This window comes from Syngnathus leptorhynchus, chromosome 15, assembly GCF_054491065.1.
Source record: "Syngnathus leptorhynchus isolate UIUO chromosome 15, UIUO_Slep, whole genome shotgun sequence".
NCBI lineage: Eukaryota > Metazoa > Chordata > Actinopteri > Syngnathiformes > Syngnathidae > Syngnathus > Syngnathus leptorhynchus.
Window position 1 is genome coordinate 9287910 of NC_141209.1, and position 27069 is coordinate 9314978.

Here is a 27069-nt window from a genome sequence, read left to right on the forward strand (position 1 = left end):
CACCACAATGAGGAAGACAAGGAAGATGACAGCCCTAAGTAAGGGGACTTGAAGACAAAAATGGGGAGAAAAGAAAGTGGATCACGAGGAAGATGAGGGAAGATGAGGAAAGACCAAGAATTGTGTCCCAATATTTTTACCCATCTGGGACAGACACACAGATACACAGATACGCACAAAGATATACACACACACACACATGTACACGCATGTACACACACACACGCGCGCACACGCACGCACGCGCGCACACACGCACACAGACACACACACAGACACACACACACACAGACACACACACACACACACACACACACACACACACACACACACACACACACACAGTTTGTCTCAAGTTACACACGCGTGCGCAGTCAAAAAGTGCTGAGCTTGTCATGTCTCCCACACACCACACACGCGCACACACTGTGTGTGTGTGCGTGTGTGTGTGGATTTGAAAGCAAAAGCAGCACAAAGACATTGGCCGCGGCCTCAAACAAAACGATGACTCCTCTGCATTTGTTTTTTTCTTCTCTTTTTTTTTTCACCGAGTGATTAAAGCAAACATGTCCCGGGTTTACTTTGGAATGAGATCCTGGCTGCTTCCTCCGCCCGGGGGACACCAAAGAACAAGAAGAAGGAGGAGAAACAAAAAAGCTAAGATAGTCCAATTAAAAATGCATACGCACGCCGAGCACGTCACTTTGCGTGAAATCGTGCCGCCGTGAGGAAGGCCGTGTAAACAAGTGGCCTCCTTTTTCCGCTTCTCACTTTCTTTTTGGTTACTTGACAGTTTTCTCACATTGGCATTTGTACCAATTCATCAGCCAGCCACTTATTTTCGTTGGCATGCCGTCATCATAACTGACTGATTCGTAGTCTCCCTTTCTCTCAAAATGGCAGTCAGCGTAGGTCAACGTTCGTCCAATAGTGGGCCTGAAGTGAAACGTTCAACTTTCTTGATCTCCCGTTCATTCGGGAAATTTATCAGGTTAAAACGTGAAATTCACCTTCTCTTCTCATGATTTAATCAACTTTATCAACAGTAAGCATGTCTTACCCGAGGACTCGGCGACGGGCAGCCTGGCCGCCGTGGTGCACGCAGCCAGTAGGACGCACGCCAGCCACAGCCAACGGCACACTGCTGCCGTCATCCCGGTGAGGTAAAGCCAAAGGAAAGTGAGGCCCCACGCCGGCTCAGGTGCCACCCAAAGATTGCATGGCGTCCCGGAGCCCACCTGCAAGACAAACAGACAACGGACGGGTCACATTGGAGCAGCAACTCAAGCGATGGCGACAAGCGGCGAGTTGTTAAAGGCAACAAAGTCATCTTTGCCGGCCGGTATTCTGCGCGACCTTGGCGGCTTATTTTTCCAGAAAGCTTCTGCTTGAATTCTGCATTGGGCAACCTCAGTGGTGTTCCACTGTTTTTTCTTCCATACCCGTCTAGTTGTGTACATAGCCCGGGAGTAACCTCGTCTGCGAGACGCCGAGTGCCGCTCACACGCACGCACAAAGGTTAGCGGGCGAGTGGTGTTGGCTCGCTCACACAGGCGCGTATTGTGCGTCCACAGAGAGGTTGTGTTGTGTTAACACTGCTGCTTTTCTTTGCCTTCCCCCCGCCACGCGCGCACACGCCGCTTGCTCGCTAGCAAGCGGGCAAGACGATAACGCCACGCAGACGCTAATACGCTGACAGCGACGCCTTTCACGTCAGGCTCGCCGCCGTGTAAACAAACGGGCGGCGTCGAAGGGCCCGACCGCTGCCGAGGACGTTTTCCGCGGCGACCACACACGAAGACGCGCAAAGCTTTTTAGTGGACTTGACGCTACGCGTCAGCAGAAACTCTAACAGGACTATATTGTTGATTTTGAACAGTATCAAAGGAAACGAGGCAGAGGGGTGCTTAGCATGTCTGCCTCACAGATTGCGCAAGGCTCCAAATAAGCCGTTTTGAATGGCAGTTTCAAAATTTTACGGCGGACAGCAAATCTCAGAATCCAAAATTTGTACGTTCATTCAGATGGTTGGAGAGGGTCCCAAAAAGGCTTCATTGGGCCAGATGCACGCACACTCAGGCTCTAGGCAAGCTTGATACTACGTTGTCTTTGCGCTGCGCCAGCTAGCAACAAGCTAAGAACCAGACATAGAATAAGTCTTCCTTGCCAGTACAATACTTGGTGGAGCTCTTTCACATTTTAGGTACATGTGGTATCGGTCCAAGTTGTATCGGTACTTGCTATCAGCATCAATGAGTGAGTAGTGAGTAGAAAAGTGCTGGTGAGAATAATTGTTCCTATTTTTGACAAATATGCAGCGCTTAAAGGAGCAGTGAGTGCTCGCTCTTGAGCTTTCTTTGCAGCCAAAGCGCAACACCACCTGAAAAGCTTTCTCGTGGCTCTGTCGCCATATGAAAATGTGGCTCTGTCGCCACATGAAAATGTGGCGACAGAGCCACGAGTGGATGTGCGAGTGGTTGCCCATGCTAATGTTTTCCTAGCACAAAAGGCGACAAATAACGCCTCCATCTCATGAGTGACGGAGCGGCGGGTGCGCCTCCTGCTGACCGTCACGTTCCCTCTCCATCCTCCTGCTGACTGACGATCAATCAAACACACCCTGGGGTGAAGAAGATAGCGATCAGCTGACAGACGAGAGTGAAGCATGTGTGGGGGGGACACTTGTTCGCTCAATATTATAAAAAATTCAAAAGTGACGTGCTGGAACCCAGCAAAAATGTCCAAGAATGTGCAAACGAGATCAGGTCTGGTAGCTGCGTGTCAGGCTGCCCTATCCTTGCCATAATTATACAAAATACATCACATATATAATTAAATGTGTGTTGAAATGTTTACGCTGAGCAATACGGTATAAATGTTAAACATTAATCATGTCAAGCAGCTTATTTGACACAAACAAATGAAAAGGATAAAACGTCCAAAAATGAATCAAAGAGCCAGATTATGATGCAAAAAATAAAAATAGTACGATGTTCAAATATAAACTTTTACACAAAAAAGGTTAAAATTAATTAGATTAAATACATTAAATAACTGATGTATTGGTGGTATTGTATGATGTATGTACATTTAAGAAAAATTCTAACAGTTATACCACAACAAAATAAATAACGTTTATATATATTAATAATATGTCAAGAAAGTGACATCAAACAACAACTGTCTGTTTATCTAAAAAGTGCTTTTTTAAAGTCACGGCACAAATCATAACACAAGAGGTGAAGAAGTAAATATTGCAAACACAACATGGAAATGCTGCACCTCAGCCCTCAATTGTATTTTCAAAAGTATTGGCCTAGGGAAGCTGACTTGAGGCATTCTGCAAATTGCAGAATTTCACATGCCTCAAGCAGGAACTCAAGCAAGTCCAGTTGGACTCAGGTGTGATCCTCAAAGTGTCAAAAAGTATGATTGGCATGTTTCTTGTCTGACCAACCACACTGAGCTTTTGCAGGTTGCACTTTGTTCAGATATCATTTCATCACTCAAACCCGAATCCAGCGGAGGAACTTCACAGGCCACATTTAGACACGCCACTTGTTCAAACTAAAAACACAGATGATGACGATGATGAATTCATATTTCGCACGTTTTTCCCCCCATTTAAATTATTCATCGTTTTCCTCAGCCTGACCATCAAAGTGAGTCAACATGAAAGCGGATGAATGCGAGAAGACTGCTCTCATCGGGTTTGCATATTGTTGATATTAAAAAATAAAAAAAAACATGAGAAATATGGTAAAGAATGATGCATCCCAACTATATATCAACAAGACGAGGTTTGACAAATATGCCGGAAAGAATGGAAAAAGCACAGCAGCGATTTATGCCAATAAAATGTTCACAGAGTGTGAACATCATTTCGGACCACCATATAAATTTTTAATTAAAGAACTGTATACATAATGATGCAAGACACTTTTAAATTATATTAATAAAAAATATATATATACACATTTAATGATATGGGACCAAAACGGACAAATATATCGTTTTTTGTTTTTTTTTAAATACCGTACTGCACTCACGCGCGCGCGCACACACATTGGAGTCAACCTGTTTGACTGCGCCGTCCAAGGAAGTGAGCCGATTTCCACAGGTAAACACGAATCATAATCAAACTAGTATTAAACGTATACAAACTCACCCAATGTATATCTGTGCAGGCAGCAAAGTGTATGAGATAATTCCACAGTCAAACTCTCCCTCCAAAAAGTGCTTTTTCTGATTTTTTTTCTTAAATAAGAAATCCTTCACAAGTGCGAGGGTGAAAAACGGTTTAAAAGTCAAACTCGTTCGTTGTTTTGCAGCGGTGCCGGGGAGGTCCAGTGAACGGTGCGCTGCGGTCGAGAAAGTCCGAGGGAGGCGGCCGCCCTCATGCCGTCTCGGTGGCCGCCGACAGCCGTGTCGCGCTCGGCTCCATACGCTCAGAACGACTCGCTGAGACTGGCCTAGCACGGGAGCCTCCGCGCGAGGAAGTGAGATGAAGAACTTGAGGGCGGAGGGGAGGCATCGATGACTTAGCCGCGAAGCTCGCGGAGCTGATACAGATGGACCGGTTTTGCATTTCACAATAAGAGCGCACAACGTGGAACTCCGTTTCATTAGGTGCAAATAAAAAAGGAACTGATTCAGAATTAAAATGTTTTTTACTGAATAATATCAACAATAGACGTAAGGTATTACTGCATTATATTTTGTTAGATTGTTCACAAAACTATTAGCTCTATAGTGAACATGTCTTATTTTGACACAATGCCACTGGACACCACTCTTGCATTACTAATTCTACTTTTTATTGCACACTGCAATAGTTCTTTTTGCCAATTTTATGGCATAACTATTTATAAGATTTTGTAATTTCCTCATACCTATATCATGTCGTTTACAAAGAATTTTACATATAATACGTATTCGTTTTTAATGTTGTAAAACTATTGGACACCGGCGGTAAGGGATGCCGTCAAGCTGAAGGAGTCCTATAGGGCCGTTTTGGCCTGCGGAGGCAGCTGACGGGTACCGGATGGCCAAGCGAAACGCGGCTTCGGCGGTTGCTGAGGCAAAAACTCGGGCGTGGGAGGAGTTTGGCGAGGCCATGGAGAATGACTTCCGGACGGCTTCGAGGAAATTCTGGTCCACCATCCGGCGTCTCAGGAGGGGGAAGCAGTGCACGGTCAACACTGTTTACAGTGGAGATGATGTGCTGCTGACCTCGACTCGGGATGTCGTGAGTTGGTGGGGGGAATACTTCGAAGACCTCCTCAATTCCACCGACACGCCTTCCATTGTGGAAGCAGGGCCTGAGGACTCTGAGGCGGACTCTCCAATCTCGGAGGTCGAAGTCACTGAGGTAGTTAAAAAACTCCTTGGTGGCAAGGCCCCGGGGGTGGATGAGATCCGCCCGGAGTTCTTAAAGGCTCTGGATGTTGTGGGGCTGTCATGGCTGACACACCTCTACAGCATTGCGTGGACATCGGGGACGGTGCCTCTGGATTGGCAGACTGGGGTGGTGGTTCCCCTCTTTAAGAAGGGGGACCGGAGGGTGTGTTCCAATTACAGGGGAATCACACTCCTCAGCCTCCCTGGTAAGGTCTACTCAGGGGTGCTGGAGAGGAGGATCCGTCGGGAGGTCGAACCTCGGATTCAGGAGGAGCAGTGTGGCTTTCGTCCTGGCCGTGGAACAGTGGACCAGCTCAACACCCTCGGCAGGATCCTCGAGGGTGCATGGGAGTTCGCCCAACCAGTCTACATGTGTTTTGTGGACTTGGAGAAGGCGTTCGACCGTGTCCCTCGGGAGGTTCTCTGGAGGGTGGTTCGGGAGTACGGGGTGCCGAGCCAACTGATAAGGGCGGTTCGGTCCCTGTATCACAGATGCCAGAGTTTGGTTCGCTTTTCCGGCAGTAAGTCGGATTCGTTCCCAGTGAGGGTTGGACTCCGCCAAGGCTGCCCTTTGTCACCGATTCTGTTCAGAATTTTTATGGACAGAATTTTTAGGCGCAGACCTCAGCATCGGGTCACTGCTTTTTGCAGATGACGTGGAGCTGTTGGCTTCTTCAGTCCGTGATCTCCAGCTCTCACTGGAGCGGTTCGCAGCCGAGTGTGAAGCGGTCGGGATGAGGGTCAGCACCTCCAAATCCGAGTCCATGGTCCTCGGTCGGAAAAGGGTGGAATGCCCTCTCCGGATCGGGCATGAGATCCTGCCCCAAGTGGAGGAGTTCAAGTATCTTGGGGTCTTGTTCACGAGTGAGGGCAGGATGGAGCGCGAGATCGACAGGCGGATCGGTGCAGCGTCGGCAGTAATGCGGACTCTGTACCGGTCCGTCGTGGTGAAGAGAGAGCTGAGCCAAATGGCAAAGCTCTCGATTTACCGGTCGATCTACGCTCCTCCCCTCACCTATGGTCACGAGCTAAAACTTGGCAACATAGCTAAAAGCAAAACTTGGGCTCACACTAGTTACAGACGATACCGTTGTTTCTGAGGTCCTAACAATGACCCCCAAACAGGAAGGAGGACCCTAAAAAAACTAAAATCGGATTTCGGTAGCAGAAGCTACTGCAAAGCTAGCAAGCTAACATATCCAGTCAATGATGTTTGAGGTCCGTTCAACAGTGGCTAACCTGCAGGCCTAATTGGCGCAGGCAGTAAAAGGGCACGGCAATGTTTTGAGACAAGCGCTTTATGGCGCCGTAAAGTGGCTCGGCCGACCCCCTCGAGCCACAAGGAGTGTGCCGCCGTCGCCGTAACTCACAGGACCTCCGATTGCCATGATTTGTGACAAGTGTAAATAACAAGGAAGACACCGATGCTGTGCCTGTGCACACGTGATATACTTGCCGGACACTTCATCAGGTTCCTCATCCCATCACATCCAATGTGATAAACAAATGGACCTTTGCAAAGACAATATGCATAAAGCTCTTAATTCTCTTTCAGTCTCACATACAAACATGCTCACCCATTAATAATAATAACAGTAATAATGCAATTTAATTTAATAGACATGCAGTGGATAAAAGACACACACACAGTCACACATGAATCAGCAGCGAGCTCCTCAGCGTTTCATGTGGCCAACGAGGAGAAGCTCATGAAAGTTTCTAAAAATAGCCTTTAGATGAAAAAGGGGCAGAAATGGCCTTTCATCTGCCTCCTTCCTTTTCTTCTTGTTTCGGGAGAAGAAAATGAAAATGCGAAGCTGAGGCTGACGCGTGCCGAGTGATAATAGATAATAGATTACAGGCCCACGCTCACGCTGCGTTTGGGGAATTGCCGCAATTTTCCAGCCTGCTCTTAAAAGACGCTAGCATACTTCGCATACAGTCAGCAAGCCAAGAGGACTAAATTCAAGTGCACGTGCGTGCTAACACGTTAACATTTTGTTGGAGGTTTTGCTGTTGCTTGGCCACCCCTATGAATCCAAATGGTCGGGCCGATGCCCTTGACGTAAAAGCATTACCGTTTTGCCAATGCAAAAATGCTATGACGTGATTGGACGTTGTGCTCTGTGACGTACCCTGCTATCAATTGCTATCAACTTTTTCCCGCCGCTTTTGCTTTCCGTTTCTTCTCCACATTGCCGCAACTGTTGTTCTTGTCACGTCGCTCATATCAAAGACATCTTGACTTGGGAAGCACCCGGCTCTCATCTCCTGCTCTCTCTTGATGCTGTTTGTGTCTGCGTGCGTGTGGTGAGCACAAAAACAAACACAGCTGAAGGCCGCTTTTGTCCACTTTGACACCTCCGCTTCCAAACAGACGTCGGCGTTGGCGACCGAGCCCGAGCCGGCGGGAGCGTGCCAGGGCCGGAAGAACAAGCGGCCAGTGTATAACAATTTTGCATCCCCGACGGGGATGGCATTGAATCGCAGATCGGATTGAATCGTATCGGAAGTGATCGTCATTGTTGCGAATGGCATCTATTTGCACTAAATTGATCTTTCGTTGTGCTTGTCGCCTGGCTAATGCTGTTTTCGTGCCTCGAGACTTTGATTTATTTTCCACCAATGACCCCAAAATGAGAAGTGAATGACTTGTTTGGTTGCTCCTGCTTTGCGCCGAAGCTCCAAATGGAAGGTGTCCAAGCGCAGCTCGTGGTGGACGTTCTCCAAGTAGCAATCTGCTAAATTGCCGTGTGGAGAAAGTGAGCCGCCGGGTCTCCTCTGGCCCGCCGCTAAACCAGACGTTGCGTAATGTGCACGCCTGAACGCTCCTAAAGCGCCTCTTTGGCGTTAGCGTCTCATTAGCTCTTGGCGCTAACCTCCATCTTGTTGCGTTTTTGCGATGCTTTAGCCCGCTAACCAAAATGCTAATGCTAAGCTACTAACGACAGGACTTCAGTTTAGCTTCTCTGCGACAGGCGCACGCACAAGCGAGCATGAGGCTCGTCGCTAATCATTTAAAAGCTGGCTCGTTGTTTGCGGCTCTTTCTGTGTTTCAACCTGTTTGAAGGTTTGACTTGCCAATGAACTCTCACGTGTTTAATTTTTAACTCGGTGAAAAGATTCATTGTTCATCTGCTCATCAGCTACTCCCTCGGGGCGGGGGAGGTGTCTGTCTGTGTGTGCATGTGTGTGCGTGTGCACGTGTGTGTGTGTATCGTCATGATGACGGAACAGGTGTGTGCGCGCCCTCAGAGGCTCTCGAGCATGCAAAGTGTGCGGGGGCAGAGATTTCTAGCTGGAGCGACCGGCCAGGCCGGTCGGACCGCTCAATGGATGGCGAGCTGTCAATCAAAGTGCATTGTCACCCAAAGACATGTTCTCGTATCACGTTGTCGCTGCGTTTCTGTTCAAGATGAGTGAATCGCTTGCCGACGTGTTTCTTGCTAGATGTCGCGCCTCGAGCAATTTTTCTCGCAGATGCTCGTGTGATGAACGTCGGGTCATAGTCGATTCATTGATGACATCGTTGACGTTTGTCAACAAACTGCGGCAAACTGAAAATAAATTAAAATGTAATTACGTGCTAACGACTTGTCACAAGTTTCTGCGACAAAGTTGAGCCACTGTCAGGGCAAAAGTCTCCATTGGGCCTGCAAAATGCGACAGGCCAACAGCTAGCAAAACGTTAGCTTAAAAGCACACTTGCCATAAGTCATATTTGAACATTTTTGCAAAAACGTTAGCGCCGTAACAGCTTGTTAGCCGACGTCACTTCAGCACACAAACACCAAGAGATACTTGGCCCAAAAATCGTTTTTCTTGTTTTGCAAAAAGGTTCAAACCAGCGGCAGGAAATTTCACGCAGGGAATGACTCTGGCCGTAAGAGAGACATCGCCGGCTGACAAGTTGCTCCTCCTCAACATTTTACACCAGAGCCTTCTTCTGTCACGCTTGAACCTCTTAATCACACTGACACACACACACACACGCACGAAAGCACACACACACGCACGCACACACACCCCTTTCTCTCGTTTTAGCCCACATGAACATGCACAGACTTTCACATGGAACCCTATACACTCTTATCAAACGTGAAATAAAATCCCCCGAGCACACACACACACACACACACACACACACACACACACACACACACACACACACACACACACACACACACACACACACACACGGAGGTGTGCGTTAAAAGACTTGTAATTTGTGTTGTGCCAACAAAGGCTGGCTAATCCTGCCTAGGCTTTGTCGCAGCTGTGTGTGTGTGTGTGTGTGTGTGTGTGTGTTTGTGTGTGTGTGTGCGTGCGTTGGGGGCAGGAGGGGAGGGACTGGAGGTTTCTGCATGACAGGCTCCTTTGGAGAAGAAGGTCTCCATCTTGGCCTGAGCCAGACCTCTGCACCCTGCGGTACCCCTGCGGTGCCAGAGGGGTCACGGGGGTCCCGTGGGGGGGTGCTATTTTTGTGGAAAGGGGGGTCAGGCCGTGACGCTTGTTGCAGTTGTTTAGCTAATGACGGATCTCTCTGATATCGGGGGGGGGGGGGCGTAGCCCAGTGGAAATAAAGTCACCAATGTGACAGGTGGAAAGGGAGCGAGCTAATAGCCTTGGAATCACCCCGTCCCCCAGCGAGACCCGCCCCTCCTAAACATTCCCTCCCCATCCTCCTCCCTTTCTCTCATCCATCCTGCTGCATTCCAGAGAGTCGTGAGGATCAATCTCAGCTTGCAGAGAAGAGCCCAGCAGGAGAAGGCTTTCAATTTAGGAACCCATGCAACATCCTACTCAAGTTTTCTTAGCTCAGCTCGTAACGAGAGTTCATTTTGTGCCACCAAATCACACCGCAACAGCCACCGTCTTCAACACACACACACAAACTTTTCCAACTTAAAAATAAAATAAAAAATAACCCCAAAATGTATTTTTAAGGTTGCACAAAATAGGACAATTAAAATAATAATGACTAGATCTTTGGTGTTAGATTTTTTCCAATTAGGTATATAAATTACAACAACAACAACAATAATAATAATAATAATACAATAATTAACATTAAACTTAGTAGAGCTGATATTATAGTTGTTTTTTTTCCCCACTGCATACCATTTTGGGTAATTTAATTATACCTACCTATATTAATAAGGAAAATAATTCAAAATTTAAGGCAATTTTATAATTTCTTCTAAAACAAAAATTAGGAACAAAAATATCTGTTACACTTTACATGATAACTCCTGAGCGCTAAAAACTCGTCATCCAATCACAATGCGAGGAGTGTGGTCAAGTCCAACCTTTTATAGGGAAACCCCTCAACTTTAGCCTTTAGGGCCTCAAGAATGGCTTTGAGCCAAAACAAACTCCAACGTTTCTTAAACACTATAAATATTCAAAATTAGATCTGTTTTTTTTTATTGTGTGTGTGGGGCGGGAGGGTTTAGCTCTAAACTGTAACTGTCAAAAGTCTTAATGATAAATGATGCCATATGAAATTTGTGTGAAATTCGCATGACATTTGATTTAATTTAAATAATAATATATATCCACATTTTTAGTAGCAGTTATTTGAATTCTTAAGTTATGTGTGCTAGCTATTTGACTTTTGAGAAATTTTAAAGTGTGAGAAAAGGACATCACACACACACACACACACACACACACACACACACACACACACACACACACACACACACACACACACACACACACACACACACACACACACACACACACACACACACCTTAGAATGTTCCGTGACAGCTGCCCGTCTAAGCGGACGCCTCGTCGCGGCACTTATCACTTCTCCGCAGCAGCGCGCGCTAGCCCGCTAATTGGCGGCTTTTACGCGACTTGGCTGTTGCCGTTAAATCGTTAGCCTCGGCGCGGCGAGACAAATTCAACATGCCCGTCGCGTCGCCTCGGCCCAGCGCGCACAAAGCGCTTAAGAGGCTTTATGGCAAACAGCGCGTTAGCTTGTACGTGTCTTCGCACTTCACCCAATGAAGGACTCTTCATTAGGGACACCAATCGAAATGGAACTCTGCTGTTATAGCTTCAAATACCGACTGCTACCAAATTTGAACAAGCTCATCACGAGCCGATGAGCCACGTTTTCACTCTTAACCAGGAAGTGTCAAACTTGGCCAGAGACTGATTTCCCAATAAACGTTTTGAGCTAAAGTCGTAGCGTCCGCCCACGTCAGCATCTCAAAATAGTTTGCGAGCGTCTGACTGACTGCTTTGTATGTGCACAAACAGCATACGGCGTTTTGGTTGCCATGGTAACCGTCATTGCATCAAGCCTCACGGTCTCAAGGTGAGGCCGAAAGGGCACCAAAACGTTTGCCATTTACAGTTCTGAAGTTTTACAGTGCTCGACATGCCAAAAGTCGAGAAATAAACATCAAATTCATTCGACCAGCTCCAAAATTGGTGGACTTATAGTTTAGCTGCTTAGGTTTTGGTGGCTTTCATTTTCAGAAAAGTGAAAAATGCAAGTGCGCCTAAGCCTAAGCAGGGCTTTCCACAGCACAAATAGTTTTTTCATCATGTTGTGAAATATCCACTGAAAATGCCTTTTTTGCTTGGAAACGTTAACCAGATGAAAAGGTTGTCATGTAAGGAAGGGCGCAGGCAGTCAGAGTGCTCCTTGTCTTGTGTTGTTGTTGCCCATCTAAATGCGGGCTGTCTGCACCCAAGCCACTTTTATAGGCACATTAAAGCCTTTTTTCCATCAACACCGCACAAGTGTTGCTGCCGCCCGCCGCTGCTGCATTTAGCAGCTGAAAGGCGTCCAGTCTGCCTCCGAGAGGACCACCACAACCTTCTCATTGTCCCCCCCCCCCCCCCCCACAGCCCATGCATGAGTCGCTCCTCTGGGTCTTTACCCCCACTCAGCCCAGCCCAGCCCAGCCCTTCAAAAGTAGCAGTCAGGTTCTACATCCAGTTGTGACTACTAAAACATATAGATATGCCAAGATATCAACTTCTAGTGAAATTGTTTGGTGGTGTATCATTCGTTTTGTACCATCGCAAGTCGTTAACCTCATAGTAGAATTTCTGTTCTGTCACATTCTCCAAAAATTTTTAAATAGCTCTGCCCTTACTCGAAACGCTGTTTTTTTGTCTTTGTGTGTGCGGATTCTCTGTCATCCAGGCCACGACTGGATTCTGTGATTTTTTTTTTCTTTTTTCGCCAAAACATTCAAAAAGGACATTTGCGGTAGCACGCTAACAAAATGCGCTACGGCTCAGTGACGGTCGGAAGGAAAGGCGTCATGTCGACAGGCCAATAGAGGCACAAAGTGCTCGTCCGTAAACAAGCGTGCAGACAAACTGCAGCTGCCTCCGTTTGCCCCAAAATAAACAAGGAACGGGAAAAACAGGGCATATATGTCACATAGCCCTTTGCCGAGCCCATCTAACACCATGTGTGTGTGCGCACGTGTGTGTTGGTGCATGTGTTTTGTTTGTTCTTCTGTTTGGTGGCGCTATATGGGGAGGAGGGCAATTTGGAGCTCCGGTTTACGGTAACCACCGACCAAAACACTGGCACGACAACAACGACAACAAAATGGCCACCTTGCTGCGACGACTCGATGCAAAAAAACAGCCGCACTCTCGCACTAAATTTGCCCGCAGGCAGAGCTTCACAAAGGATTTGAATGTGGACTTCCACGAAAAAGTTCATTCAATCGGTGCAATGTAATTATTGTCGTGCAAGCTAACGAGGAGCAGCTGTGATTGTTCAACTGGTGGAAAAACACAAATTGATAACATCATAAAAAGGCCCATTGTTAGTTTGTCTGGCAAAAAGACTTCCTTTCAGTTTTATTTTTTACATATTCGGTCTTCTCTCTTGACCACACTAAGTGACATATTTGCCAAGAGAGCATTTCAAATATCATTTCAATATCACGTCGAACCCGACACTTACGCAGACGCGCTCTGAATATGAAAGTGGTCATAAATATCAGCAATGTTGTCAGAAAAGGCTCCACTTGAGCTTGTGGCGGCACGCCCGCAGCCACCAAGAAGAAGAAATAAGAACAATAAAAACGAGTACAAAGTGAACTGTCATGTCTATACATCATGTTTGTGTCAGTAGAACAAAATGAGAGCGAAAACTTGTTTTATTGGAACGTTCATAAATTTGCAAGTGTGTGGCTAAAACGAGAGAGAGGGGTGTGTGTATGTGTGTGTGTAAAGCACGGCGGAGGCGATGGACCACCCACAGGGTCCGACGCCAGCTGATGATGATGCAGACTGGACTATTTACTTTGTGATTTTCTTTCTTTTTGGGGTACTGAATGGAGGCTTTTCAAAGGCGTCAAGTGACTCCCACAAAAACGCAAAGAGCCTCCAACTGGAGAAGATACAGAAGAAAAATTCAGCGCCCTGCTCAACGTTTTGTTTTCAGGTCTAACAGCAATATGCGACATCAAAATTGACGTCTTGTACAAATTGGGAGCAAACAAAACCATCAATGAACCAATGAGACGGTTCGGTTCGATCAGGCACCCCAACTGGGGGGGGGGGTCAAAGGCTCGCCGGTGCCGTGGGTGGCAGGTTGAGGTGATGAGCGAGATGGGGGCGACTATGCGGGCACAATAGTTAATCCCTGGATTGAAGCGACTCAAAGGCTTCATGTGTGAACGCTGATCCTGCCTGCGTAAACACTAGTAAACAAACCGGTGCAGACCCCCAGCCGAGACACCCTCCCACTGGCCCGCACAACTGTTCACTTCATCAGCTTAAGGAGACTTTTTGAGGGTGCAAAATGAGAATTGCAAGAGTGCTGGGTCCCCAAACCCAGCCAATAGCGCCCCCTCCACAAGATTGTTTGGAAAAGTCCACTTTCACATTACCACTACTTTTCGACACTGGAAGAAAAGAAAATGTGTGGGGATCACTATTGGGATGCACAAAAAAGACGATTTTTTGTATTGTATTGTATATTTGTACATTTCATTTTGTATTAAAATTCATTATTGTACGTTAAAAGAAAGGTTTTAATTTTATGTAAAAAAGATCATCAGTTTCATGAGAAATATTGGAATTTTTTTGTCAAGTCATTATTTTCTGAGAATTTTTTCGAATGTGAAAAAGTCACGAGCTGAGAAGAAAAGATGGAGCGATAGACATGGGATTGTGTAGGCCTGCCTGTCATGACAGTGCGTGACAAAAAAGTCTCCAGGGCTGAACAGGAAGCCCGCCATTTTGGTTTAAAGCAGCCATCGTGAGCAAATTCCATAAAAAAAGTACTTTCAGCGTCTGTTTAAAATGCTTTTGTTGCCTGGAAAGCCTGCCGCCACCACCACCCGCCCTGCCCCCGGTTCTCAAGAAGCCCTCTCAGTTTGTTTGCTCAGGCAGCGGCTGTGCGAGGAGGACGGCCCAGCGCCGCTCGCCGGGGATGTTCTTTTACCAGGCGAGCACTGCCGGTGACATGTTTGCTCCCCCCCCCCCGCCCTGCCCCTCCCAACTCTCAAAGGCCACATTCAGCGCAGCCCCCTCGGCAGAAAGGCGTCACACTGGATGAATTTATGCCAGGGGTGCGAGGGCTTGCAGGTTGTCTCAGCGTTGGGATTGCTTTACCTGTTCTAAACTGAGATGATAAGTATCGTTATTGGGCCTTTTCACAGCTCATTTCAATCTTCCTGACAGGCGTGGCGCCCTCATATCGGGCGATGCCGATTTCTCACCGCTTGCGGATGAGCGCCACGCCACGGGTGTGTCGATGTCGAGCACAAATGAAGCAAGCGCAGCGGGCAGCGTGCAGCCAAGTCATGGCGATAATGAGGCAGATGTCTGGCCATTGGGACACACTGGGGGGGGGGGGGTGTAGGGTGAGTGGGGGGGGGGGGGGGCAGAATCCCCGCTTTTGTTTGTTTGAGTGCGCCTCTGCAAACACGCAAAGCAACCTGCGCACATGACAACACACTCCTCTCACAATTCCCCCGCTGCCATCGCTTTTAATTATCCCTCTCCAAAATGCGCCGCTCCATTAGTAGCCGGATAATAGCGGCCCCCCTCAGCCCCCTGCCGCCTCCCCTGCCTGCCCCTCGCCATTCACGCCAGCGAGAGAAGCTGCCCTTTGAGCTTCTGTCAGCCCGACGGGCCGAGGTCTTGGGGTTCTCACATTCCCTCTCGGCCAATGAGAGCGCTCCGTCCGGGCCGGGGCCCTTTTAGATGGCGGCAAGACCAGGGGAAGCCAATCGCTGTGATTAATTTTTTCACATTCCCCTGGGGGAACAACTCCACCACCACCTCCTCCTCTTCGTCATCCTTTTTTTGAGGACTGACAGAAGAATGCAGAGTATTTCTTTTTCAGGCAATTTTAATATGTCCCCGCGCACCCCCTTCTGCTCCTCCTTATTTTCTCCTCTTGAGGTAATTACGGAGGCGTCTCAATAGACGAGTCTTTGCATATGATGCAGGAGGATGGAAGTTGAAGAGGTCTAAAGAGGGGGGGGGGGGGGGGCAGCGGCAGAAACTTGAACTTAATTTAATAATGTTTTTTACGATATGCACTGATTGAACATTCCTCTCACAACATAAGCTAAAAAAACAAGTTGGGGACATAATGAACTCAACCCATCTCGTGATGCGGACAGAATTGGCGCTCTGCCAAGCACTGGCTTCCACATCCCGACAGCTATGTCAAACCTTTGCAGGACAATAAACCTTGCTGCTAACCTCATCCCGGGCCCACCCCCACCCACTCTCTCGTCCCACCACCCCGAGTGACCTGCTGCTTTCTTACGATCACACCCCAACTCCTCAATCGAGGAGGCCAAGCGGGTGACATCATCGCGTCCTCTTGTCAACAGGTGTGATTGGAGTGGAACAAAGACGCCGCCCCCCCGGCCGGCCCACTCGTCTCCTTTCAGGCCGTGGGTTCCATTTCACCTTATGTCCCTGTGGGCACCCCCTCCCCATCCGTACTGTCGCTATCTTGGATTCACATCATATTTTGGCGCCATCTGTGTTCCTGCTGTGTTTGCAGCTTAATGGACGAAGGGACGCACCCTCAGCTGAACACAATGCACCCCCAAATCATGAAGGGAGAAAACACTTTTTCACACCACTGTACATTTAGATTCGTGTATATATTGCGCAAGACCTCAATTTGGCGTCTTACTTGAATTTTCTTCATGAGAACGACTGCGCACGCTAGCGCATGTTGAAGTCGCAGCCTACATTAACCTCCATTAACGGTGTGATGATTTATGCATAGAAGCTGACTTCTTCACACTGACGAGCTTGCAGTGGCGACCATACTTAGTCAGCGCAGTTTTTTTTCCCCTTATTGGCACAGCCCTTCCTGCGTAACATTCTTCAAAAGTCAGAATTTTTGTTTGCGAGGCTTCTTCAAAGTCAATACACATTTGCCGAATTTTGAAACACAGTTGGCGCAGCCCCAGTCCTCTGCTGACCCCCTCAGAAAATATAGTCCAAATTTGCCGATCGACAGTTTTCCATTTGTTTGACGGTGACTCTTTGATTATTGGCACGTCATAAAAAGGATACCAGGAATCTCGTGGTCGTCGCTTTCATTCTTCCACCACCACAAGAGCACATCTCCAAGGGTGTTCATTAGTCAATTTATTCTTTTACGCACGTCCGCTACTATTCTATGGAGCTCTCTTCCACCTTCGTGGCTGGAAGTTCAGTAGTTGTTGGCTCGTTGAACTCTTGTTTTGTTAAATAAAGAGCCGTTTACCAAACCCACGTCTTTCCTGGTACTTTGTTAACGCTACAATATAGTTATATACTAGAGCTCTGCAGCGCACGCGCGGCGTTGTTGACATAAAGAACGAGGAATTTGATCGATGGATTTAATGATTTGGAGTGACACAGATGGTTTGATAATATTGTTGTAATATGATAGTTATTTGAAATATACTTTATATATCGTTATATGGGTCTGTGGAATAATTAGAAATGCAATTTACAACGGGTCCCACGTCAGCATATGCGGCGCATACGCGGCATTGTTTACATAAAGCAAGATCGATGGATTTAATGAATTGGAGTGACACAGATGGTTTTATAAACGTGTTATTTATGTAATACTTGAATAACTGTTATGTAATATGTAATAATATGTTTTTTCCACTTTATTGTGCATTTTATGGCTGGTGCGACTTATACTCCGGAGCGACATATAGTCAGAAAATTACGGTAGTTTAGCAATTGGAAATTTGAGCTATCCATTTTTTTTTCTCAAAATAAGACATTTGGGTTTGACTTTCAAAGACAAGGCTCAACATTTTTGCCTGTTTGCTGACATTGTTTCTTTTTTTTTGTAAAAAATGTTCCCCTCTGAATTTGAAATAATGTCCTGTTTTTGAATGTTGAACGTTTTTTTAATCTGATTCAACAATTCATCGACAAAATAATCGACAGATAATCGATGACTAAAAATAACCACGTTTTATTGATTTGCTGCCTTTTTGAGAAGTCAGTGTGACGTTGCTAAAGGGCGCCCCCTGCCTTGGTATGTGTAATTACATGGCAGATGTGTCGCATAAAGGTGAGGTGCCATTTTGAAGCCGGCAACAAAAGTCAGTGGCACGCGGGCAGGGAAAAAGATTGTTTTGTCAGATGTTGCGTGGCCGCGTCATCCCCCCGCAGTGGAGCATTATGGGATGAATTCTGCGGCCGCGCTTGGCGGGCCTCAAAGGCGTCAGCAAAGTCTCTCTCGGGACGTGTTGGCACGCCGACGCAAGCCGCAAGGCTGCAGCAGCCCAACGTAATTAGAACCACGCTGTGCTCCTCCTCAAACTCACACTTTTTTGGGGGCGGGGGGGTTCTCAACTTGTTGCATCACGTGGGACAAGATGATAACATCGACATTTATTAGACGTGTCCGTCACCACACAAACGGTCCAATGCTGGTTTTCTTTTATTCTGGAAGTGTTCAAATGTCTCGGAAACAGGAGTCAGTCTTGAAATTTACTGCAATGCATGGAACATGTCAAATGTTTACAACTTTGGTTTCGCCCCCAAAATTACTTGACACTCATAAAATAATATCAAGCCTTACGTATCGTGCAGAAGATGTCGATACTAGCCGCCGATACTTAACTCAAAGCTAGTCTGGGCAATGGATCGCCAATCTGGCTTCACACACACGCAGAGTGAAACGGCGAGAGCGGAAGACAGGAAAGACGCGAGCGATGAGGAGGCTTTGGCTTGTCTCAAACATCGGTGGAAATCCAGCAGTCTCTTTACTCTGCACCCCAAGCATATGGACAACACGTGGACGTCTGTGAGTTTGTGAACGTATAGTGTCTATGTGTCCAAAGCAAGTTCCTCGTCCTGTCGCTTCCGCCTGCAGAACGAACGCATCAAAGGAAACGTCCACGTCTGGAGACACTTTACAAGCAAGATTTAAAAAAATAATAATCATTTACAAGCGAGATGCGTGCTGCAAGGAGGAGGAGCCAGCCGCAAAAGACGCAACGTACTAGACTCAGTCACAAGCTAGCTCGCTGGTACGACAGAATACAGATTGATTTCAATCTTCAGCAAACGCGGGAAAAACAACACACTGACGTTGGCCATTGCACGCTGACAAATGTTTTAAATGGAAGGTTGATGTCATTTTCTCTACTTTTTGGCCAGAAGTTGGCGTTTTTGCTGTCGCCCACCCTCCTTGTATCGCTAAAGAATGAAGAAAGCTAGAAACAAGCGAGTCTAACTGCATTTGATTGTTTTATATTTATGGCTGCCAAGTGTTTTCAGGGAATTATTGACTCTAATTATAACACCACCATGTCAGTGTTCCAACTTAAGTATAAATTTAGCTTAAGCTGCCCGAATCATTTCAAACTTGTGGCTCATACCTTGTAATCATGTCGGTTTAAAAAAAGACGACAAAATTACAGCTCGAATGTACGTTAGGGACTGCACATGCGCCTTTTGCAAGAAACGTACATAAAGGTCGGCCGCCGAGAGCATTCTCACGGCAGCGCGCTTTCTGTTAAAACGGCTGATGTCGACAAACACAGCTCGCAAAGGCGGCCCGGTCGACGCTCCCTTTCGCGGTCGTTCGACCGGTTCGCCGACGGGAATGCGGCGTAATTGCAGTTTACAGTTGCGAGCCGACGGCCGCTCGCTCGATGGCTGACTGCAGCTGTGCTGGCAGCGCCGCCGTGTAATTGTCTCCAAATAGGCCCGGCTGCCTTCGCTTTGCATAAATAATCGCGACTATTTTCAATTCTGCCGTGGACAGAAAGCCGTGAAGGCATTAATTCCATATCCAAGTGTACGGCTTAAAGTCTGTCGCTAACGCGCTTGCTGTCAGCGCACGAGTGCAACAACGACAGCACACTAACGACTACGTACGTGGTGACATCCGCCAGACAGCCCACGTTGGCCTGGCCCGCCCCAGCCCGGCTGCCATTTGACGCGACGTCCCCTTCCAAGCATTGCAAGGTTCCAAGAAAAAGTCGCCACAAAATTGCTATCAATCAACCGCTCGGCGGTTTACGCGTGAAAGGCCAACAATGAGTTGATTTATTTGGATTTGGGGGAAAAGTTGCATCTCAGCGACAATTCGTCAGTCAACGCGAGGTCAACAGTGACAACATCCCCCTATTAAAAAAAAGAGAAGTATTGAACAAAAAGTACACATGCCGTTGTAACCGCCATTGTTTCTAGAGGAGGCTTCCCAAACTTGCTGTATTATTTTTAAAAACATCGGTGTCACCATTGACATTTTCCCCAATTTATCATCATCATCATTGTCGTTGCGTCTTTTCCCCCAAATTCTTCTTCAAGTCTCTGATTGTGCTTCTTCCAGTACCAACAACCCTCGCCCCCCTCCTTGTCTTTGGTTTAATGACACAGCCTGGACCTCCTCACCCTCAAGACCCTCCCGAGGTCTGGATCAAGTTTTTAGGGATGTGTGGAATGTCGGCTTATCAGTGACACGCCGTTCAAGAGAACAGATTGGAAACTACATGTTGGCCACTCAAAGTGTGGCCAAGATCAAGACTTGAGAACCGAATCCCGGCTCAAATAATGGCGCAATAACTCGCCCAACAGAAGAAAACTAATTGCTTTGTCTATTCAAACCAGCGACATTTGTCGTGGTTTCTCTCCGGGGATGTTTGGCGACTCCAATTTAAAGATGCAAATGTTTCTATTTGCGACATCGACGCACGCCAGGTGGATGGTTTTGATCAAGTTGGCCGCCTTTGAACGCCTCTTTCCTGCTCTTCAAAAAAGATTGGTTAAATGTCAAGGGAACGGGGGAGGGGTCGCCTGTTATGATTCAAGCTTCAACGTTTTAATTCAAATACTAATGGCCTCCTAGCAGTTAGCTGCTAACTCCGGCAATCCAATCAGAGTATTCAATAGCACCTGAAAAGTCCTCATCAGAGAGCGAATGCGGCCAGAGGCGAGGCTGCCCCCTTCTGGGCGAGGTGCAAATAAATACAAAATATAGGAGCGCCGTGTAAACAGAAGAGATGGCATTGGACGGGTGTGTTGAATACATTTGCCCGTGTTCTATCGCCTTCTCATTCCGTCTTTCAGTCCATTTCTCAGTCTGTCTCCCACCGCTGAACCTGATGTCACTTTGCATCTGACGTGCTTGCCTGGCTTCCTCACCAAGTGGCGCTCAGAAAGCACGCCATCGCCGGGTTAGCTTGGAAACATAATTTTAGGTGGGGGGCAACTCTGGGGAAAGCAGTCCAGCAGAGCTATTGAGGTCTAGGCCACATGGCGCGGGATGCGCTCCGTCCGTACATTTGAACAATTTTCAGGTATTTTGATGAATCTGAAAATGACTGTCTTTTCCAAATTGTCTAGGGGGCCCGCCGATGAGAGATGAGGCATGTGCTCCGCTTTGCCAAACGCGACCATTGAGTGTCCTTAATGAAATGGGCACCTCCGATAAGCAAGCCCTCACTTGACGCTCCCCCTCGCCCCAAAAAAAAAAGCCTCCATCCAGAGTAGGCGTGGGGATTAGCCCCCCAAAGCCTGGAAAGAGTCCATTTCACACATGAGTGTGTGCGCCCCCCCGGCCTCCGAGTGATCTGCTTAAGCCTCTGCCGTTGCCTCTGCTCGCTCCGGCCGTTGGCCGGCTAGTGTTTGAATGAGAAAACATCGATTTAACCAAATATTTGTCCTCCCTCTGCAGCCCGTTGAGAAATGTGACGCCTTCTTTCGTCTCGTAGTTTGTATGAAAATACATCGGAGGGAACATCAGCGCGACATTAGAATTGCGAGGCGGATGCAAAGTGAAAATACGCTAACGCCAGGCGAGCTCACATAACTTAGTTTATCCAAAATGAAAGTTTTTTGTTGTTGGTTTTTTTTTCTAGATCATTCAAAGTGCACATGACAACTTTTCTATGCTTGAACTGGACATGGACCCCACAAAACTGCGCATAGTTCCATTTTGCTGCTGAGTAACAGAACGGAAAAACAGCAACGTGCAAGTGCGTCTGCTGGCCTACCTGCACACCCTTGTGAGATGAGTCTGTTGTCGTTGCCACAGTGACCACCGAAGATGACATCATCTTGACCGGTCTCGCTCCCGAGGCTGTCGGGTTTCCATGGCAATCAGACGCCAGTTTGTCACGACACCAGTTCCTCTTGCTGAATTGTCTGGAACGACACAACGACGTGACGTTCGCATTGACATTCCAATTTCAGAACATTTATTCCCGTCAGGAATCATAAGAAGTAAAACTATCCGTAATACAGACAATGAGAGAGCAACAAACAACAAAGGCGGCCAGCTGAAGGCAGTCGAACAACTCTAATTTTTTTCTACTTTGACTTGACTTACAACAAGACCTCTTTTTTAAAACAAATCTTGAAATGTTAATAAATCAAAGGCGGAGAAGTTTGTTTGGGATCAGAGCTTTAAAAGGCAAACTACTTTTCTTAAAACACGGTCTCAATGCGTTTGTATGGATTTATTCACATGATGATAAAAAGTGGAATAGTCTGAGGGTGTAGCAGCGACATTAGCGACGTGTCGCCTGTTAGCCTCCAGATTGAAGAAGCTTTCTGCTCTCGCTGCCAGAGAAGTAATTAACAATGACAAACCAATGGCCGCCAGTCTAATGAGTCACTGCCGTGCAAAATAAGATAAGAATTCAATTATTTCTCTCTCCGGCTTCAGTATGGATTGTTCGCTTTGTTCTGCCTTTTCCCCCTCAGCTTGACGGCTAATGCCGCACACATATACATATTTCAGGGACAAAAAATGCAGTATATTATATTGGTGGACAGAAATGTTATTTGGAAGGTAAACAGAATGATTACCATAGTGATTGTAGCGTAAACACATTATGCTGTCTTACTGATGCCAGTTGCACGAACAGCTAGCTATATGTCTATTTTTTTTTACAGTTTCAACAGATGAAGGAAAATAATTTAAATTAAGTAAAAAAAAAAAAAAAAAAAAAATTTGAAAGGGAAAGATATTTTGGACTGATACTAATTTTACTTAAAAAAGCTGCAAAGTAACAAAAAGAGAAGTTTCAACAGTTTTTTCCCTCTACAGCAAATAGGGCACTGGTGATTTTGCCACCCTACAAATTCTGCCTAGCAACAAATGAGCAGTATAAAAAAATCAATTTTGCCATTACGTGGTCTACATTGCACATAGGAGCTGAATTTCACTTCACTCACTCAATTGTTGTTTTTTTCCTTTGTGAATGTTTCGGCTTTCACAAGTGCGGCAACAATAAAAGAAAAAAGTCTTAACTTTAAAATGCTGGACTCATAAAATATTAGTCAAAGTGAGTGATTTATTTAAAAAAATTATATGCTTAACTTCTTTTTGCTTTTACGTGCCAATGACCCCTGGTGTTACACTGAAAAAAGTTAACAAGCAGTCATCATATGATTTATAACAACGTTTAATAAAATTGGACTAAAGAGCATAATACTGAACTGAAAGTGTGACGAGGCTACTGTTGGGGTTTTCATTTTTTTATTTCCAAAATGACAAGAGTGCATTTTTACTCACCGAAACATTTCTTCTGTTGGCTACTGTTGTGGTTCTGCTTTTGTGGTTGGTACCCCAACGTTTTTATTTTTTATTTCCAGAGACAAGAGTGGTGGCACGATGTTGCTGTGAAGCTGGTTGATAGCGTTCGTTTCCCGCTCTTGTTAAGTTTACTGTCATTGCTTGATGACGTCTTCGATTAAAATGGCGGCCAGGTGTCACGTGGAAGGTGGTTGTCGACAGGGTGGGAAAAAACGAATTGACGGGAATGTTCCTCCTTGGGGTAAAGAAAAAACTTTGTGGGATGGACAACGTTGGCTTTTTTCCAAATTTCATTTCCTAGGAACAAAAATGGTCAAGGAAAAATGGAGATGTAATGAAGTCAAGGTGAAAATCAACAGAAAAAAAAATTGCACAAATAGGTGACAATTATACTTCCAGGAAAAGAGTAGTTGCATCGTTTTTACATCGTTTGTATGCTCACACTGACAAAGCAGTTTTGAAAACACATCAACAGTCCAAACAATCCTGAAGAACAAAAAAAATGTAGCATGACTGGTGAGTGAAGGTCACGTTTCATTTCCTTGCGGTATAAAAAACAACAACAACAAAGATTCAACAGCAGCAAGCGCGGTGCCTCGTGTGGTCAGCCATGTAATTACACACCATGTCATTATCGTATCGCATGGACGGGACGTGAGCGCAGCCAAATCCACCCACATTCCCTCTGCTGGCTCTTTTTTATTTTTTTATTTTTTTTTATTACCCGGCAACAGTGGCCGCAAATTGGACCGACGGCATAGTTGCAACATAGCGTATGCTGCCAGCACGCAAAGGCTACGAAACATTTTGCAACTGAAAGCCAATCAAACGTCTGCAGTGTAGCCTAATTACACGGATGTGCATACGGGACATTGTATGCGTAATTACAGCGCGCGTGTAATTTGATGCGCGCGCATAATTACAGCGGTCGCGCAGCATGTTGAGACAGTACAGTAATAGATTTCCTTGTTTTCGGAGCCGTGGTTGTTTTCGCTGGCGCTTTTGAAAATGAAAGTTGCCCACATGAAAAACAGACTAAAAACGATCACACGTATGTGTGTGGATATATTTATACATACACTGCTATTATCTATGTTTGTGTGTGACTATTTTCATCTGTGTCCTCTAGAAAACAGGGGCTCGTTGTTCTATTCTGTTTATTTAGTGTTTACATTAGTGAAGGGGAAAAAAGTAAAAACTGTTGCTTTTCATTTTTACTGTGTTTTTTGTTCTCGCGAACGAGACAGCGTGGTTTTCCAAGCCTAACCTTATCCCCCTAACGCTTCCGGGCCGCTGCAAAAACTCGTCGTCCCCGGACGGACAAACGGCTATTGAGAGGAGCAGGAGGTGAGGGCTGCTGTTGCTTAGCAACATGGCGCTGATGATTATTTTCGACGAGGTGGCAGCATTCACTTTTATTCTCTGCATGAATTATGCGCAATCAATTTGTAATGTATACAAATATAAAAAAATGTAAATAGGAAAATAAACGTAAAAATAGTACTGTATTAAAACAATTAGTCATTTCAAAATAAAATTGCCTATAATAATTACAGCAATTTATAAATAAACCTATGGACAAAATGAAATAAATTAATAATAGTCAAGTCAAGTTTATTTGTATAGCCCTAAATCACAAGCAGCAATAGATAATGTGAAAAATAGAAAATGCAATAAAAATCATTTAATTCATTTTGAGATAGTTTTAGAAATGTATATAAAAACTATTGTACTATTTTTTTAAATCTATTTGTAATTTATTATTGAAGACGCAGAAAATTAACATTTTACCAATTTAAATGTTTAACAAACTAAATTCAACTCTGTGGATGTGCTTGACACAAAGAAATCTTTTTTTATTATCCTGCCCAAAAATGGAAATTCGAAGTAAATCGTTTCATTTTGTTTTTTAGCTCTTATTTTTCTTTCAATCAATTTTTCTGTTATGATTTGAATAGCGTAGCCTGTTAACAAAAAAGAAAAGAAAAATTTGAACTATTGAAAAAGTGAGATGATTCGTGGAACTAAGAATAAAAACAAGGGTGTTTTAATGCGTGATCGCATTGTCCTTGAAACCCATTGAGTGGAACACACACACACACACACACACACACACACACACACACACACACACAAATACACCATGCTTGGATCTTCGCTTTGCAACATGGAGAAGAGGCTGGGGGGTCTTCCAGGTGATGGTGTGCACATTAAAATACATGGCACAGGGGAAAAGCCTGAAGGTCAATGGTGAAGATTTCATCCTCTTTCATCTGCTGCAGAGAGGGAGGAGAGGGAAGAGGAAGACGAGGGGGGAAGGGGGAAGAAAAGGGGGTCCCCACGGAGACTACAGGAGATTTCCGGGCAGCCCCAACCTTTGGAGCCACGTTCCACCTGGCTGAGGTGAACAGGATGAAGTTGCTCCTACGATCTGCTCTGAGAGTTGATCTTTTATATGGAGGGTGGGGGGGCTTGTTTGTGGTTGGGGCTTCAAAAGATGGTTTCAAGTCAAGATTTGGATTTCATGTAAAGGTCTATTTCAAAGTCAAGACAACGTCGTCAGCAATATCGTTCGATTCTTTGGATTACAACAGAGGTAGCATCAAGTGCTTATTATGGAATATCCTCTTCAAGTGTCCATTCATTTAGGAGTGAATTGGACTTTTGCAGCGACACTTTGTGGGGGGAGGGCCACACAGACACACATGGGCTCTCACTAAATGGAAGTGGTGCGGTGTTTAGGTGTGAAATGGGCACACATTGAAATTCATGAGTTTGAAAGGATGAAGTGGGTCAATCCTGCAATTGTCACGCTCGATGTCACGCAAAGCAATAACAACCAGATTGGACCCTGCTGCTCGTCGGGTCACTCAAAAGTCACAGGTAGGGTTTCAAGTCACACTTTGAAGGCAATTCAATTCAGCCACGGTTACAGATTAAGATTTCAAGAAAGCAATATCATCACATTCAAATCAAGGCTTCGAGATGTGGCTTTACTATCAAACTAGGCTTTAAGATTGAATTCAGCATTTCAAATTAGGGTGTCAAGTGAAGATTGAGGCCTCAAGCAAGTTTGGGTGTTTGAAATTGGGGTTCCAACACAAAATTATGAGGGTATAATTCAAAATTGGGGTTTGTGTCAGAACTGAAATGAGTGTTGCCTACATTTCAAGATTGAGGTCTGGGTTGGAACTGAAACGAGTGTTGCCTTCACTTACGAGGTGATGGATTACATTTTTCAGCAAGTTTCAAAATGTTCTTTTGCCGCCCTCTAGTGGCCAATGTTGTCTTGAAAAAACAAAAACTACCAATTGTATCGCCAGGGCCGGTTTTCGCTTTGGGCAATATGGGCGACCACCCAGGGCGCAATCCACGTGGGGGCGCACGAGCGCTCTCAAGAGAAAAAAATCGCCAGTTTTCTAGCTCAGTCAGTTCCATCTCAAATCTGTTCAGTGGGCAATACACTGCGCCCTTATTGTCACGTGATGTTAATTTACTCCTGATAGTCGTGTCTTGCCGCATTACCTGATGCACGCATACGTGACGTGATCAATGTTAAATTAAGGTTGTTTGACGGACCGGATGGTGTTTGCAAAGTTTTTTTTTGGAAGCAGGGGAGGCGCGATGGATGGTT

The 27069-nt window shown here is 45.9% G+C and overlaps 1 protein-coding gene across 12 annotated transcripts in view; it reads right to left on the reverse strand.

Moving 5' to 3' along the window:
• Positions 1-24008, reverse strand: part of fgfr3 (fibroblast growth factor receptor 3) — a 49463-nt gene extending 25455 nt beyond the window's left edge. For 7 of the 12 annotated variants that reach the window (XM_085931210.1, XM_085931204.1, XM_085931207.1 and 4 more), the window contains exons 1-3: positions 23415-24007; positions 21889-22039; positions 1061-1238 (exon numbers count right to left, since the gene is read on the reverse strand). In XM_085931210.1, coding sequence (XP_085787336.1) covers positions 1061-1238; positions 21889-22039; positions 23415-23422 — 337 coding nt within the window. In that variant the 5' untranslated portion in view covers positions 23423-24007. Of the gene's footprint in view, positions 1-1060; positions 1239-4168; positions 4505-21888; positions 22040-23414 lie in introns of those variants that run through there. The other 5 variants (XM_085931208.1, XM_085931209.1, XM_085931201.1 and 2 more) reach the window with 4 other exon arrangements.
• Positions 24009-27069: the final 3061 nt, after the last annotated feature.